The 18,889-nt window shown below is 30.6% G+C and overlaps 1 protein-coding gene across 1 annotated transcript; it reads right to left on the bottom strand.

Moving 5' to 3' along the window:
* Positions 1-5,090: 5,090 nt before the first annotated feature.
* TRIADDRAFT_55533 (uncharacterized protein) lies at positions 5,091-7,313 on the bottom strand (the record flags this gene model as incomplete). The annotated part of the gene is made up of 1 exon (XM_002111439.1): positions 5,091-7,313. One exon carries the CDS (start codon positions 7,311-7,313, stop codon positions 5,091-5,093), a length of 2,223 nt encoding a protein of 740 aa, XP_002111475.1.
* Between the last annotated feature and the right edge of the window lie 11,576 nt (positions 7,314-18,889).

The raw sequence follows: 18,889 nt of genomic DNA, 5'->3' as shown, positions 1-18,889 counted from the left end.
AGCAAGCTGCAAATATTAAAGTTTGTCAACGTTAAATATTTATTTAAGTTTGAATATGATCCTAGATAATTATCACTTGTCGTAGCATCGAGCTCGCTTGGCTACGCCTGGTTCTACTATGTGTTCCGTAGTGTACTATACATATTGGGCGTGTGTATGTTACAGGTAATTTATATGCAAGCATTAAATTAAATTTTATAGGGCTATAATATTAGCTTTAAAAAGTTAATTCAGGATTGCAATCTACCATAGTATATGTTGTGGAATGATAATATGTTTGTGCTATCCTAATGGAGTTAAGACTATTTAACCCAGATTATACAGCAGATTTTGAAATATTATAGTAAAATTTTGACGGCTATAAGGAATTATTGATAAATTAGTAGCTCATGAGATGAAAATTTTTTGCTCCAGAGCGAATAATAAACGATAACTTGCTACATTAAAATACTAAAATTAAAACTGTGAGTGTAACATATTTACCTGATGTTAGAAGAAGCTGAGATATTATTAAGTTACTTAGCTCTACTTGTTCCGCGACTAGCTACTCGTTCCACTGTATACATGCTACGCAGATATAGATGTGTGTATTTTAGAAATATAGCAGTGTAAAATGCTCGTATACTTGTATGTGATCTTACATAGTAATTTAAATTATAACCTTTTAATCAAATCATTTGTTTACGCATCGTAGCGTGTAGTACGTAGGAAAATATACTTTACAGTTTAGGTATGCCACTGTAAAAGTACGACTGTTGAAGAATTTTTGATGGCCTAACCTAGCAAGTCCGTAAAAAATCCTCGATAGTTAAATCATATTTGACACACATTAATAATTTAAAGATTGTAAGGGGAGGAATGAATGACAAGTTTTGGTTATCATTAATACGAAGTAGGCGAGATACCATATCGATTGTTCTAACTATAGTCAGCAGATGTATGTATAGAAGATACCATCTTTAGTGGACGGTACTAGTTAGACTAGTTCTGTCCTTGCACGGCAAGACTTGCATTAATATGGATGGACATTCTTACTCATGTGTATTGGTAGGCTACAATACCATGATGTGGATTGTATTATCCTGGAGTTTTAGATTAATTAAGCAGAATGTGTCATCTTGATTGTATCGTTGCATTACTTATTGGGTATCGATAATTTTCGTTTATTTCACATATGGAGAAAAGCTACAAAATATTTTAGTCACAACGTGTACATGTCCTTGTGTATAATTAGATTTGGAATATCAAAGCCATGAATTTTGCATGATTAGAACTAGCTATCATGAGGTTTGCTGATGAAAATGTACTTTAGCTAAAACTAGACAAGATTTCATCACAGCAGTATGGCGATTGGCTTCTTATTAGACTATTAGATTTATTTATCCTGGTAGATATGACTACATAGTTTTTCTCTCGTGACTCATGAAAATTCTTTCTTTAAGATTAATCAATAATTGCGATAATGATTAGGTAAAATTATAAAATTCCCTGTTTCTGAACAGCACATTCTCAAAATAGAAAATAGTATGCTTTGTTGTTTAGCGCTAAATGATAACTACTAGAAGATATTTTGAAAATTATCTGTCTATCTTTCGACTGGTACTTGAAAATTTCTTATAAAATTATTGATTAACATGCATTTAAAGTTTTATTTAGTATCTTTATAGAATTAATGACAGAAATAAGTAGAATTGCTGTTAAAAATTAATGAAATCTTTGCAATTAATGAACTATTAAATACCTTTTAATGCATAAATTTTGGTACATTAATCTTATGTTCGATTGATCAATTGATTTTTGGAAGCTTAGATGTATAATTATTATTATGCTTTACTACCTTTCAGTATAAATAAATTTCTTTATTGAGTTCTTTATTGATTGATTTATACAATATTTTAATAATTCTGTACCAATAGGAGATACGGTAACGACTTTAGGGTAAATGTTCTATGTAATTACAGTCATCTACATTTCTTTTCCAATTAATATTTATGATGATTACATGTATAATTTTATAGCAACTATACACTGATTGACGTAGTATCTTATATTATAATAAATATATTTCATCAAATATAACTGTTTTAAAATGAATAATTTTCAATGTTATTGTAAATAATTAAAAAAGCAGTAATGCATTGTTCTAATTCCTGGCTCTAGCCCCCATACTTAGTTGCACCCTTATAATAAAGCTTCAAATCAATTTTAAAATTATTTAGTATTAATAAAACAAATATTATGTAGTGGTTTCCTTGACATTGTAGAAGACAATTATATACGTCGATTCATTGGTAACTATGGTTTAACGAATTTTGCAGCTATTGTTATAAATAATAAATTTATAGTTATTACTTGGATCTTAATTGAATGTACTTTTTTTTGCTATATGTCATACATAACTTGAACACAAATCGGCAATATAAGCAATTTCAGAGTTATAGTAAATGAGTTGGCAAAAGTATATTTACATTGATATGGATGCTTATTCGCTGATAATTGCAAATCGTTGTAGTTGACAATCTTTAGAACAAAATACTCTGAAAATGTAATTATTACGACCGTTCATTGCAGATTATTCACTCTATATTCCAAATCTTTCGTCATATAGTTGACAACAATGTTGAACATAATAAATAACTTTTAGTCTCTGCTACGATAATTTCAGCTAAATTATTCATACATTTCGATAATATAAACGCGATTAAAATGAAATGAGAATCCAATCTATTAGATTAGTCGGTATTTTAATAAATGATGTTGTATAAGATCGGAACTATTATTGATTTAAAATTACAAATTTTTGCTTTTATATTCTGGTTGTATAGTCTCTTGTGCTATTATTTTCAGATTTACAGTTTTACTGTACTATTTAACTAATTGAGTCATGGATGGTTAGGATTAGGAATTTGAAAGTCATAAATGTTTATAAAACCTATATAGTATGTGGCTTTACAATACTGTAAATATTTTGTATCAAGGATGCTAGCAATTTGGCCTGCTTTCCATCTAAATAGGTTGTAGATGATCGATATTATTAACTTAATAATTATAAGTACAGGTTTTATAAATACACAGTCTACAATGTTATCATTAATTTAGGAATATGATGTCAATAGATTTGTCTATTCCTAGTTAACTCCGTCATAGGTGGATGATTGATAAGTAACACCCATTTATTACTTATAAATGTTTATTTAGTTTATAAGTAGTCTAATACTGCTATCATTTTTGTTTTCGTGACGTTAATTATAGAATTAATGATGAAATTTGATCAAATTGAAAGAAATAAAACAATAATTTAATATGCGAACATTAATGAATTAAAGTATAATGACGTAAGCAGAAGATTTACAAGTAATTACCATATTATTTAAAAATAATGGCTAGCAAATATGTTGTAGAATTCGATTTTTAAGCAGTTTATTGTAAAGAGCAAAGATCAAACCCATAAGCGAGAAAAACCATAATCAAACATAAGCAGAACAAACAACAATGTCAGAACGTAACGCAAATTTAAGATTTTAAATTAAGGCATGGTACTTAGTTTATATATGACCGTTTTCTAAAGAATGAATCAAATCTTAATGCAGTAATAAGCCAAAGATAAGAAAAATAACAGTTGCAAAGAAATGATCCCAATTTTGAAGGTAATCCATAGTTTTCAATTAATTCTTAGATTTTATATTTCGTCTAATTAACAGATTGGTATTCCTTACTTGATCGAATACCGCTGTAGTTCATATTCTCATACTTTTTAGTCATATACTAAAAATTATTTATGATCATTTTCAACATTTAAAATTACCATTATTCGAATAAGTTTTTATAATGCAGGAAGCATAGTCATAAACTAAACAAACTAGCTTGGTATTGAATTGAAATAGCTTAATTCTAGCTAAATCTAATTTATAGAAGATAACAACAGTAACAATATTCGAGTACAAAAACAAGATTAATTTATCATTCCTGCAAGATAGACTTTGAAAGGCATTATGATGGATGAATTGTTACGAAGATAATTGAAAAAATAGAACCAAGCAGCTATAGCCTAGTAATTCAGGGCGACATTAGTTAATAAGATATACACACTGACAAGATTTGGAAGTGGATTTAAAACTTAAAGTTTTAAAATATTATAACAATTGTATAAGCTTACAGATTATAATTAGACGGACCAAGTATTAGTGTACCACTAATATTATCTAAAAATTGCACAAATTTAAAATAACGGTAAAACGGGTTATACATTGCCGTTAATAAAGATGATGCTTTAAGAATTGAACTACATTTTATGATCAAATAAACTTTGCTATAGATTCTTAGTTTAACATTTGTAGGAGAATATTGCTACTGTATTTCTAGAATCATATATTAATGAGCTATTTAAATTGATCGAAAAATATCAGCTTAATAGCTAAATTGTAAACAATCATAAAATAAATAATTGAAAGATACTCAGCTTAAGCATAACAGAATGTACTCACACGCAGAATTATTTCTATAAGCAATTATATGATAAGATATAGCGAGCTACTAATATGCTAGGTGAAATAATGCACTGGTGCTATTTGTCAAGTTATATGCTTGTCAATAATATCGTATGTGATCCTTTAAACCAAAACAATCTAGGGTTAAAAGAAGACATTATTATCATTATTGGAAGCAACGAGAATCTATAAATATAACCGTAGTCTTTATAATAACAATAAAATTGTGAAAAGTAACTAAAAAGTTTTACAGTATACAAGCATAGCAGCCATTAATACAAGAAATTTTGCAAGTAGTTCCTAGACATTCTACTTGATTAGATATAAAAGCGTGTCTACACGGCTAAGATACTAGCGTATCATATAAATGAAATAGTTGACGTTAGAATGCCACAAGATAAGCTTTAAAGTTGATTTGAAGATTCAGCTTGTTCCATTATTACGCCGTATGGAATAGATCAATTAATAATACGAAAGTGAATTTTAGTTTAGGTTAATTAGAAGAATAATTTACAGAAACAACATCTTGATCGATGATAAAACTCTAAGGTCTCTAACAGTTACAACCGATATCTTTATGTCGATGCCTTGTTTATTCGTCAACTAATCTAAGTGAAGGAGTGTTAATTGGCCTTTCGTAAACGAAGGATTATCCATATCAGTTACTGCACTTATTTCTGAATCTGTTCGATTTGAACTGCCGCAACAAGTCATTAATTTAATGCAGATTGATGCTATGAAGCCTTCTCGATGAATATGACTATAGCGCTTCACTGCTGATGCCACGGTAGCAACTTTGCATAATATAAATGCTGCAATAACTTCAATCATACGATAAGATGTTTGAAATGCCCACCAAGGCCATGGATAAACCCTTAGATGAGGAACAAACATGTTAAACAAAGTTACCATAGCATAGAAATGAATTGCTGATAATGCTAGTCCAATTATGGAACAAGAGACAGATAAAGTAAATAGTTTGGACATTTTATTGGATTTAGCGAAATTCTTGGCAATAAATCTTCTTGATTCAGCCAATGCAATGGCTGTTAAAATGGCACGCTGATGCAGCATAACTGCAGCAATAATAAAACCGATGTTGCAGAATGCTCCCCATAAGAAGTAAAACGCTTGACATATAAATGTTACAATCCTCGAAGCCATAGAATTAGCCGATGTGAAATAGGCCATAAATTCAGCGGCAAATACCAACAGAAAATAAATCGTACATACAATTAAAAAATTGTTCAGTTTTGCTAAACGCAAAGTTTTCACGGCATAATTTGCATCTAAAAGTAAAATCATATAAACGCCCAATGATGAGATTAAGCAAGGACTACCTAATGCCCAAATAATATTGTATAATAGTGGCGGCATAATACCCTTGGAGTGATATGGATCTACTAGTAGACATATTGCGCGTGTTGTGGCAAAAACAAATAAGAAAAACAATACCAATCGATTGAATAGCATTCCAATAACTTTGAATTTTCTCTTTCGTGGCTTAACTAAGCTATATAAAGCGAATAGTGCTATTAGAATAAAAATAGCACCAAAAAAATAAATATGGATTGGCCAGGCTGCACCCCATTGCGGAATTGCTTCCGTCCATGCAGGTGTTGGTTCAGCAAGAGATACAGCTGTCTCTGGTTCACCCGATACAGTAACTTCTACTTCAGTTTCTGGACTTGTTTCACCAATGGATGAAAGTTCAACCTCAGGTGCTGATGTTACTTCTGATTCTGGTAATAAAGGTGATTCCTCTTCTGGGGTAGTAGATAGTTCTGCTTCGGGCGTAAATTCAAACTCAGCATAAGGGGTAACAGCCGTTTCTGCATTAGGGTGATTTTCAAACTCAGGATATGGTGTCGACATGGATTCACTTTCAGGTGTCATTTCCATTTCAGGGTAAGGAGTCGCACTTAGCTCTGATTCTGGTGTTGTTTCTACTTCGGGGAATGCAGTCATGGCAGATTCAGCTTCCGGAGTGGTTTCCATTTCAGGATAAGGAGTTATTCCTAATTCTGATTCTGGGGTTGTTTCTATTTCTGGAAATGGAGTTATTTCAGTTTCTGCTTCTGGTGTAGTTTCCATTTCAGGATAAGGGGTTATGCCTATTTCTGATTCTGGTGTCGTTTCTACTTCAGGAAATGGTGTTATAGCAGTTTCAGCTTCCGGCGTACTCTCCAGTTCAGCATAAGGAGTTACCCCTATCTCTGATTTTGGAGTTACTTCGCCTTCTGGGAAAGAAGTTATAGCGGATTCAGCTTCTGGTGTTGTTTCTATTTCAGCATAAGGAGTCCCTACTGCTTCTGATTCAGGAGTCGCTTCTCCTTCTGGAAATGAATTCGTAGCGGATTCAGCTTCGGCTGTAGTTTCCGTTTCAGTATTAGGAGTTACTACTGTTTCTAATTCAGGAGTCACTTCTCCTTCTGGGACAGAAATGATAGCGACTTCAGCTTCTGGTGTAGCTTCTGTTTCAGCGAAAGGGGTTGCACTTGTTTCTCCTTCGGGTGTACTTTCCACTTCAGCAAGTGGAGTCAATCCTAGTTCTGCCTCCGGCGTAACCTCTGTCTCAACATATGGAGTCGATACTGCTTCTCCTTCAGGTGTAACTTCAGCATGCAATGTATTTGCTGTTTCTACTTCTGGTGTTGATTCCGTTTCAGGGTGGATTGTGTATGGTTCGGTGGCCAAACTTTTTCCTTCCGCTGTTGGCGTTAGTTCAGCTTCACTTGTTGCTTCGGTAGATATATTAGAATTCCATTCGGATGTTGCGATTGGTTCGGCCGTTTCTACTACAGACGAACTGTCGGTAGTTGACATTTTTTTCAGATCGATGTAATACTTTCCTAGAATACTGTAATTATTAAATATAGGAATGAATTAAAGCATAATTAGAAAAATTATTTAGTTCTTTATTTATTTTCGTATCGTTATCATAAATTCTGTTAAACAAAATTGTATATACTATACGAGAATATCTAATATTGCTTAAAAAGGGATGATACGTGTATTATCGTTAAACTGATGCTGTAACTTTTGGAATCGAATAATTTCAGTGCTTTAATTCATCGGTGTTTGATTTTTAGGGAACTATATCTATCCAACTATAGCTATTACCAGATTTTTGGCAGTTAAAATTTTAGGCTAAATTTGCAACTGATTTCCCCAATCACTAATATTTGCACATTGCTCAATGTAGTAGGGTTCGCTATTCAGTAATTCATCGCTCTGATAATTAGTATGGCATAGATATTATGGCATCATAAACTGTAGTTTTGTGTAAGGATAATTTTATGTAATTTATTTAAGTATATGCTGTAATCTTTGCAGAAATGCATAGTGCATATTAATTTTTCGAGTAAGCATTAAATTAGACCCTAATGAATCTTTCAACAGTAGATTAATGAGTATGCTTGTTAAATAATAATATTATACGGTACGATAGTTTTAATAATTAATATTACTTAGTGAATCCTAAGAGTAATTGTGTATGATTATTGTGGTTTAAGTTATTCTGTGAGGAAAACAAAATGTCTATTTATAATTTGCATTTCAATTGCCTTCAAGCCTTGTGGTGAAACGTAGCTCACTGTACTGTTATATTAATCATCACTGATATTAGATTGACTTGAAATATCCAATATACATTATATATTTATTATTTGATAGCATATTTTAAGCTTCTTGTGTTCATTATGCGCAACAATCGTTAATAATTAATATATTTGCTATCATACGTGACATCCAAGGATATCAATATCTATTTTAATGTCTAAGTATTACAGCTTTTCAAGTTTATTCCTAGCTTTTAAGATAGTATGAACTTTTGTATTCTTTATCTTTATGATACACACTGAACCAGTAAGTGTATCGTGGTAATTAAAGTGCTTAAAATCTTACAATATAAAAGGATAGAATTTAGATAATAAACTGGAAAAATAAGGGAATAAGCATACCAAAGATAGCGATAGAGTTTCGAAAACTGTATTATGACAATAGTAGAACTAAAAATAAATTTGATAATATATAAACTTACTAATTAAGATAGAAAATTTAAGATTATTACAGAATATCGTCTTAATCTAAAGCAATATTGTAGTATTCTATTAGCTTCGATAGTACAACTAAGCATACTTTAAGTAGAATTTATATTGATTAATATCAATTGCGTATCTAGTATTGCATTTATTCTATAATACCAAGCATCGTTGAAGATTTTATTTCAATGCAATTATGAAAAGTAAATAAGGCGTGTATGCGAATATTTCATATTTAAAATTTCAAAGTTTTCGAGATTTCAGTCAAAAGATGAGAAAAGACTCTAGCAAGAAAATTTATAGACTAACTTTTGGTATTTTAAGCTATAGTTTGTTTAATAGCGGTTAATTCTAACACTTACAGTGTCGTGTAACTTAATGGTTAGTACTTCAACTATTAATAACGGCCAATGGGGAATATTGCAAGAAAAACTGATCAAATAGAAGACAGTTGATTAATTTATTATTTCTTGCATTTTCAATAACAATGATAGCATTATTTAGCAGAGGATCAATTATATTTATTTAATCCTAACATTTGACAGTTGATCTTTACCAGCATTGATTCGAATGCTACGTGCCTGCTTAGCTTTAATACTTTAATAATAATTTTGAAAAGATGGGCATTTTACATGAGTATTGATGTATCAGAGTATTAGAACGTCTATCAATTTTTGACTTACATAGTACCGTAATCATCAGATAATTTACTGGTTGTTAATTACGTTAAATGAAATTTTACTCTACGGTATTGTTTTCATTTTAGCTCTATCTGAGATATCGTATTATTTTTGTCTTGGTCTTCTACTGTAATTAAGTTATATAATCTTAAACAATATTTATCCTCAATCGTGGCCAACATATGTTGGGAATATTTAACGTTTAGTAATAATATCCGTGTTATATTCAAAAGTAGTATTTCATATTTAATGTTATCGTTTTCCGAAAATCTATCTATTTCTTAAGATAATTGGAATACATTAGTTTGATGTTGTCTAAATATGAGAATAGTGTGGGTTAATCCTATTAAAGTTCGTAAATTATAGATTTTAATTGAATAGATCTAGTACTATGTAGCCCAGCTTGGTGGAAATCCTCATTGAATATAGAAATCAAGGGATTTGGAAGGATTGATATTCAATATTGTTTGATTTTCCTATTATACCTATAGTAACGTGATCTACGAAATTAAGACGATAGAACATGTTGCGTATTTATAGCAGGATTTTATTTTATCATTTGCAAAAAATTTTCCAAGTTTAAAGTATTAAGCAGTGAATAAAACGACCTCAATCAGATTCTAAGCTTTCGAGTTTGATTTGTCAGGATATCTATTTCTATTATTTATGCTACTATAGGCAGTAATTATAACTACAATAAACTACGTACTCTATTACCAATTTTAGCTACCGGGAGCTATCTAGAAAATATAATCCACCATGATTATAGTACTCTTATCCTTTTGTTATCGTATTGCCGATACTAGAATAATTCCTAATCAATTATTAGATTTCGATTGGAATTGCTATATATCAAGTTGATCTAATTTCTTTTGGATGTACTGTACATCATGGTCAATTTTAATATAATATGTTCAAAATTGCTAGTTAAGACATTATCCGATTTTAAGTACATGTTGTCATTCCAATCTTAATAAATTTGAGGATGATATTGATGTAAATACACCTTTACTACCCTATAAATAAGTAGTCAATCTTAAATTTCTTGTAGCTGAACCGTATGATAATATTCAAGGTATATGTGATGCAGTTTGTTGGGAGTGGTAGTTAATGGTAAAAACAGTTTCGGTCTAATATTAGAAATAATAAACTAAAATAACATACTTAGCTTTGCTCTTAATAAGAAACGAGAAATTACGAACTGTTTTATCAATGTTAGGATATATTTGAAGGATTTATAGATATAACTTCACCTGATGTTGAAAACTTGGAAAATCGGATATATTTACGATTAAAATGTTCAAAGATTCTTTCGTAGCGATTTCCTTTGTATATTAGCAATGTAGAAGTTAATTGATTCTTGTTAAAAATACCTTTTTAATGCGCAATGAAACTTTAAATAGCAAGATTAGGAATGTTTAATTCTCCGTCTTTTCTTCTGTTTTGTCAGTTCCAATCTTGAAGATGTAGAAATGCGTCCTTAGTCAGCTTAATATTTGATTTAATTAATCTAGTCGTAAATTTATTTAATGAAAAACACTAACCTAGGTGAATTACTGCCGTTTTTTTACCAGTAATTAAAATTTATGAAATTGTGAAAGATATTGAAATTAGCTGCTGTATTCCTATAGACTATACAAGTTTAGTGCAGGCTAGAAGTGGTTTATGGTTGCTTATATGAAGTAGTTAACATGTCTGTGATCATTTAGTTCTATCAACCGACTTCCTTTTGATATTGTTATCAATTGAAAAATTTTTAATCGTTAACAATAGTTAAATGATGGTGATACATCTCAGCTATACTTGCCATTGAATGTTAGCGATCAAACACAAAATTAAAAAAATTTCTGTTATTAATTTATTCGTTGCACCTGTTTCTAAATTCAAAATGATGCTGATCAAATACAGACTTATAATGAATTGTCTTAACGATGGGAAAAAGAAATATTGGGTTTATGCCTTTATTTTTAGCGCTATTATCATAACTTGATCAATATATTATTCAATGGAGAAAAATATTGACTTATTGAATTGGTTCTATTTTTTTATCACTTCAAGAGAGGAGTTTAATATAACTTCTACCTATTCAATTTTGCAGTTCAATAGTACGATCAAGGTTAGACGGATGAATAGTGGAAAGAATATATAAAAACAACATTTTACTCTTGAATTACAATAGATCAGGAGATTATTAAACTTTTATTATTATAAAAGACAAGTTACCATTGTTGGATATGATGGCAACGATCATGAAATCGATTGAGAAGAAAAATATGATAGCCTCTGCAACAGACATTACATTGCTTGTAAATCAAAGAATTGCAAGAGCAAATATGAGATTGAACTAATCTTTATATTTGATTACCCACTTTGAGATAAATTGCTATAGAAATAGAAATATTATCATATTCTCATGACGATATTAATGACTTTAGTCAATTAAAGTGCCTAATTTCATATATTTTGTTTTCGATTTTTAATCTTGATTTGACATATGGCTGTGCCTGTCTTGCTTCTTATAATTGTTTATTTCTATAATTTTGATTAATGAATATGATACTGGATCAGCTTATGCTTTTATTCTGTCGAACAATAATAGGTATCATTGATCAATAACTAGGTTTATAGTGATATTTAAAGGCTGTTATAACTTTACATAACTGACCTTTCTGGTCAATAAAATTTATTATTTTCCATTGTGAATTGTCCAGAAAAAGGGAATTTAAGTGGAATGACATCAAATTGTGAGTGTAGTAAAATAAATTTCAAATACTCAATCTTGAAGTCAATGATACATCTAGTAAAATCAGTCATACTAGTATTTACGTATTTCGTAATAATAGAAAATAAGAAAGGAAATAATATTTTAGGCTAGACTGATGGTTTAATTTAAACTTGAATTTTTTATGAGCGTAAATGATCGCTTTACGAGGGTTAATGGCATAGCATTTTACTATATATACTTATTAATATACAGATTTTTATTAGTAGAATAGCTTCCGTTGGATTTTGAATGTACAAGTGAATTGAATATACTAAGTATTGATACCGAAAGAGTCTTTATATGCGTAAATATTAATTTACATAAACATAAAATAGATTTTCTAAAAGACATTAAGTATAAACATGCATAGAGTACAAGGCATATGTTGTATTATAGAGATGAAATAGTAGATATACAGCTCTGTGTACGTATGTACAAATAAGCCTACATCTGAAAGTGAGCTATAATTGCAATATAATCTCAAATTTATAAATTAATTTTCGTAGTTGCATGCATATTTTTAGATTGCAATTAAATTTTGACCTATATACTGTATATGCATATATACGTATGAAAAGCAAAATTTATTGTAGTTAGCTGTGATGTAACTGCAAGTATGGAATTACAAATAAACAGACGCTAATTGTAAGGAATGCAATCAATGATAAAACTCTTTATCGCTTAATTTCTATTTAACTATTGCAAACTATGGAACAGCATTATATTTAATCTTGCAAAATATTTCGTGGATTATATTTTCAAATATTTAAGTTTAACTAGTCGAAATTACATCAATGACTTATTGTAGCGTTGGTAATGTCACTTAACTATTGAATAGCAATTAGTAAGTTATTTTTAATTCAGTAGTTAAAGCGTAGCTCATTTTATCGATAGGAATGAATCCGATATATTATTTTTATAGTTGTTATGGATGATGTGGGAATATACGTCTTTACTATGGGAGTTCTATCAGCATGTATTGGACATATAATATCGCTAAAATAAACGGCATTGTTAGTCGTTAATATATGGCATAATATTCGATTTTACGCCGATAAATTACTGAAACCCTGCGTCATAAACAATGGAGAAAATTTGGGTTATGTTGGGTATATTGTAAATATATTGTCAACAGAGAAAGAAATATTCACTGTGTATCGATAAATATGCATTGCATGTGTATAGTGTATATGACGCCATATTATCTAGGAACTTGTTAGAATACCCCGTAGCACAAGAAAGAAGAAAAAAAATTTTAAATCACGGAAAGGGATTGTATAGAGTGGATTATCTCTTTTGAGTAAAGGTGATATTACGTGAGTAGAACCGTTAGTGCATTGTATCTTTGCTTGAGAAGGGGCAGAGATGGTTATACGTGATGATTTCAGCTAATTATAGTAGTTATGTGCTATAGAATACAGTGATATAGTGTGACATTAGCAATTGAAAGGCTGCAATCTGATTTGCGCTAAAATAGTACTCTTGAAAAAATCGTAAAGAGTAAAAATAATATGCTATTTTCACTAATGGGAATGCTCCTTAAATATTTCAAAAATGGACCGTAAAGTCTGATTAACATTATTTTAGATGGATATTGTATTATAAATGCAAAGAAATCGAAGATTATATGTATTATTTTAGTTTGGCAAGTGACGAAATAGAAGTCAATAATGGCACTAATTACAAAAAAGTAGCGAAGAGGTTTGGTCGTTATTATGGTAACTTACCCAGATCCAATATACTTTCGTTATAAAATGGATATTTGCATATTCTCTAGCGATTTGGGTTCTGAATAGCTGATTATTATCAGCTATGAGAGCAGTCAACCTTATGGGAAAAAATTATTGAAGTATTTCTGTAAAGACATAAATTAATTCCTGATTTGAATTCGGTACAAAAATAGCTGGCCAATGGATTCCCTATTGACATATGATATACCTGTTTCCTAGGAACAGCTAGAGTAATAAAATCAATCAATCTTGCAAATAGCTTAGTATTGATAGCATCGCACTTTGAAATTAAAAATACGTGCCCAATTCAATTGCTGTTTTGATCCATATTTTGAATAATCGGTCTAGCCAATCCATTTAGATATGGCTTATTGTAACTTGAGAGTATAAATACTAACAATCGTCTTGTGATCTACACTAATTAAAATAGGAATATGGCCTGCCTAAATAATTAAAGCGTATACCTTTCAGATGTGGGCGTCCTGGTTGGAAATTGAGAATTGAGTGATGGTAATAGGCTACCTAGTTGTAAAGATCATTTAAGTCGATAATTATGACTGTGATTATTCATCGTACGCAAATTTGGGCTATTGAAGAGAAAATTAAAAGATTTTCTTTCGAATCATTTCCTTAGACCTACAATGGATGCGATTTTAGCTAGATAATTTTTTCAAAGTAAATACCTACCGTCGTTCATCTATACGCCAATTCGCTACTTACACACTTTGCAACTTTCAGCGATGAATATAGTATTCGTCTAATTGAAGATTTTCTTTGGGCAAAATGTCATATTGTAATCGATTTTATGAATAAGCTGATTATACCTATTAATAGGACAAGAAATTAATCAAGAATTTGGTGAGAACAGACTAGTTGATGCTTTTAATTGTAAATTCGCCAAGAAAAAATGTTGTCGATAATTCGATTTTATTTCATTTTCATTTTTATGGTACTAACTTACAGAATGATATGAGAACAAATTAATTAATCGCCTAAGATTCGCCAATTATGTAGCTTTTAAACGCCAAAAAGGTAATTTAATTACATTTGGATTGTCAACCAATGAAATACAAAAGCGAAGAAGTTTTATTGGTATAGAGTCAATATTTGAAATATATCAAAAATTCTAAGAAACCTTAATCGTCAAGTTTGGCTAATTTAATTTAATTTTTTACAAGGCAAACAGCCATTGCGTAAATAGAAGGGCAGCTTCGATTTTAAATCGATATCTGTCACGTTGTTGATTCGCCAAGCAGTATAACTACATTCTATTAATTGTTATACTGAGTAGATAGCCTGTCATCAAGGTTCTAGATCAGCCTGTATGCTTGTCACAGTACTCGTACCATGACTCATAATAATGCTGTATACGCGTATACATATGTAGATTAATATTACTTGTAAAATTGCAAACTAATTCATTATTGGATAAGGGTAGGGAAATTAGTTGGATACCTGATTTAAAAGGAGCTCAAAGGTCAGATTAGTGTTTTGATGGTCATTTAATCGACTGCTATATGCATGCTGAAAGGTATTTCAAAAGGAGAGCACGAAACTATACAAATTTAGATCTAAAAATGAACGCCAGCTAATATTTTTGATTAGTATTAAGCTCTATAGACTAATATGTTCAACATATATATCTTGTAGCTGCTCGCGAATATAGATAGAATATATAAAAGCGAGTTATTTTTTACTGTAAAAAGAGTTTGATAATAGATCGTTTATACGTAAGGAGATGGTTTAGATTATTGCTACGTCAAGCTTAAAAGAAAAAGCTTACATTGGTTACGGAGAACTGATCTTGATAAGTAGTTCAAGATCCAAGAAGACCACGGAAATATCTAGAAATGTATTTTTGTCGTAAGAATAATATATATCTCCATTTTAGTGACAGCATCATTGGCTAAAATGTGACCTTACTGGATAAAGATGAAGCGCAAGAGTGACGTGCTCTACATTTCATGAAATGACGTAATAAACTCGCTTGCCTAAAGTCAAACGATCGATTAGTATTCACTTCCCACCAATCAGAGGTCGCTACTGCTAAGATAGGGTCACCTAATAGGGTCACTTAATTTCCAACGCTATGCTCTTCAATGCGTCACTATTGACGGATTGAGAGTCAACTAACTGTAACTGACTGACTGGCAATGAAGCAGGTCATCTGTCGCTCTTAATGAAGGACTAGATATAAATTAGTGGCACCTAAATTGAAGTAACTCAGTGCCGGCATTTCCTTTTATTGGCGGCAGTTTGTTAAGCTTATCAGAATGTAAAAATAATTTTAGAAGAAAATGCCACTTAAAACTCAGATCTGTAGAGCATAAATGGAAGATTTTCAAAAATGAAAGGACGAATTAAGCTTATCAGAATGTAAAAAATAATTATAGAAGAAAATGCCACTTAAAATTCACTCATAAATTAGTTGCACCTAAATTGAAGTAACTTGGTGCCAGCATTTCCTTTTATTGGCGGCAATTTGTTAAGCTTATCAGAATGTAAAAATAATTTTAGAAGAAAATGCCACTTAAAACTCAGATCTGTAGAGCATAAATGGAAGATTTTCAAAAATGAAAGGACGTATTAAGCTTATCAGAATGTAAAAAATAATTATAGAAGAAAATGCCACTTAAAATTCACTCATAAATTAGTTGCACCTAAATTGAAGTAACTTGGTGCCAGCATTTCCTTTTATTGGCGGCGATTTGTTAAGCTTATCAGAATGTAAAAATAATTATAGAAGAAAATGCCGCTTAAAACTCACTCATAAATTAGTTGCACCTAAATTGAAGTAACTTAGTGCCGGCATTTCCTTTTATTGGCGGCGATTTGTTAAGCTTATCAGAATGTGAATATAATTTTAGAAGAAAATGCCACTTAAAACTCAGATCAGTAGAGCATAAATGGAAGAGTTTCAAAAATGAAAGGACGTGTCTGTCTGGACCTGTTCAAAATGAACTAGTATTGAATTCAGTGCTACCTGACATTGACACTGGAGAAATTAGTATAGTATCGTATGGTGCTTGCTTTGAAGTACAGTAGGGTAAGTCAGTATTTTTGCATCGGCTTGTTGTTCATGCCTGCTGATAATATATCGAGCATAAGGGGGTAATTTATATTTTATTGAATAAATAAATACGTAATTAAAATTTTGATTGCATTACAGTAGGTACCGTAAGAAATTTTCTTGCATTAACAGTTTCCTTCGCTTTCCAAACATATAAATTACCAGTATCTATTGTTTGTATTTCATATGATTGACAATGCCCACGTCAAAATGAAATCCTGTGTTTAATTTCGTTTTAGAAATATGAATCAATTTATGGTATATCAAATTATTATCAAATGCATAGGCTAATCATATTACTTTTACTGTTTATGCTTAGAGTGCCCACTTTCCACGCATGAGTTACAACTACAATGATTGTTAATTAACGTCTTTATGAGTAATAATAGATCGCTGTCCCCAAAATGAGAACTTTATATTTCTTTCCTCTTAAGAGGCAGCGTTATTTACGAATTTGGATTTATTATCCTATTGTGAATTTGTTTTTATTATTGATTTTCACTTTAATTTATATCAGGGCTATTGTTGATCGCGTTATTTTGTTAGACACCAGTTGTCGTTAATTGAAAGACATTCAATTAAGTACGTCAAAAAAGTGACAAAAGGTGACCAGTTATAAACATGTCTCAGTCGCTATCGAGTCACTGTTATTACCAGTCCGGATAGGATATGGCTAAATATTTCTGACGATGATGACTGCCAATCTTCGCTCATGGGTAATTAAAAAAGTTGAATATTACGGTTATTTCCTTCCTGTTTAAAGGCGTCAAATTAAAATTAGCTATTTTATCATATCTTATTGTCTAAGACTGCGTTAGCAAAAGAGTTCTTGAAATAGTACTATAGTCATTCAAAATAATTTTTTAACGGAAGCTAGTAATAAAGTAATTGCTGAAAGTGGTGATTTTCTTCATTAAATCATTTAAAATTATTTCGTTTTCTTACATTATTTCTAGGGCACTATTTATCAAGTCTGTTAAAAGGCTTTTTAATTTACTCGAAATCTTCTTCGTTATAGTAAAGCTATTATATGGTAAACTCGCTGCTAAATTGCTTATGAGATCATTAATGACAATACAGTACTCGGCTCTATTTTACTTACATGTATTGTTATATTCGTAAATTCTTATTTAATTATTTACGGTATTTCTTTTCCATTACTGCATAGCAGGCGTTTCTATATAAGAAATAATAACGACATCAATAGAGAAATTTTTTCTTCCCTTAAACTAACAGAATCACCTTTAACCTCTGGATAAACAATGTACTTCATTGTCTGGAGTGGTTAAAAATATGATTAAATCTAACATGATGGAATGATGCCAAGATATTGATAATTAATATGATATGATAGCGTACGTAATGTTTTGAATGTTACTAGATATTCATGGCCATTGTTAATAGATTTTAACTGCAAAAATTTTATGGAATGCATAGTTGATGATGTTGTGGCAATGATATTTATGTTGAGGTTTCTTCCTTAACTTTGTTTGATCGTATTGATTCGTCTCGTATCTTATTAGCCAGCCGACTGTAATAGGAACATAATGATTAAGTTCTATAACCAATAAATCAGAGCTAGTTCGATATAACTTTATAACCAATATAATTATTCACCTGTAATATGTTTAAGATATATGTATGCAATATACAACCGCGAGTTGATCAGTATTTAGATGCTTAACTAGGTTTTTAAAGTTGTTTTCCGAGTAGGTCAAGTTGGAAGTAGTCACCGTCTTTTGCGCATACGTAATAACATCATTAATTCACTTACTACTGCGTATGATAAAATATAAATTTTACGGATAATTGATATCAAGTACTGTCAAAATATTCTAGCGTACTAGAGCTGTGATTTCAAACCAATATCAGTCTTGTACTTCGTTTTATCTATGTATTGCCATATTAGGTTTTCTCTCAGTACTGAAATGTTTTAGAATGGCGATTATAGCAGAAAATCTACGTTGAAGCTATATCAGGGCTAATTTTTGTATTGTACAAGCATTGTCTGGATTGAATTAAAGTTGAAGTTAAACTGTTATTATTTCAATATTGTTTGTGAGTAAAAAGAAGTAGCTACATTTTATATTCTTTAAATGCTTTCAATCTATCTTG

The sequence above is a fragment of the Trichoplax adhaerens genome, genomic scaffold (assembly GCF_000150275.1).
Source record: "Trichoplax adhaerens TRIADscaffold_4 genomic scaffold, whole genome shotgun sequence".
In the NCBI taxonomy this organism is placed as follows: Eukaryota; Metazoa; Placozoa; class Uniplacotomia; order Trichoplacea; family Trichoplacidae; genus Trichoplax; species Trichoplax adhaerens.
Note: the sequence above shows the minus strand (reverse complement) of the source record. Positions and strands in the feature narration are given on the sequence as shown.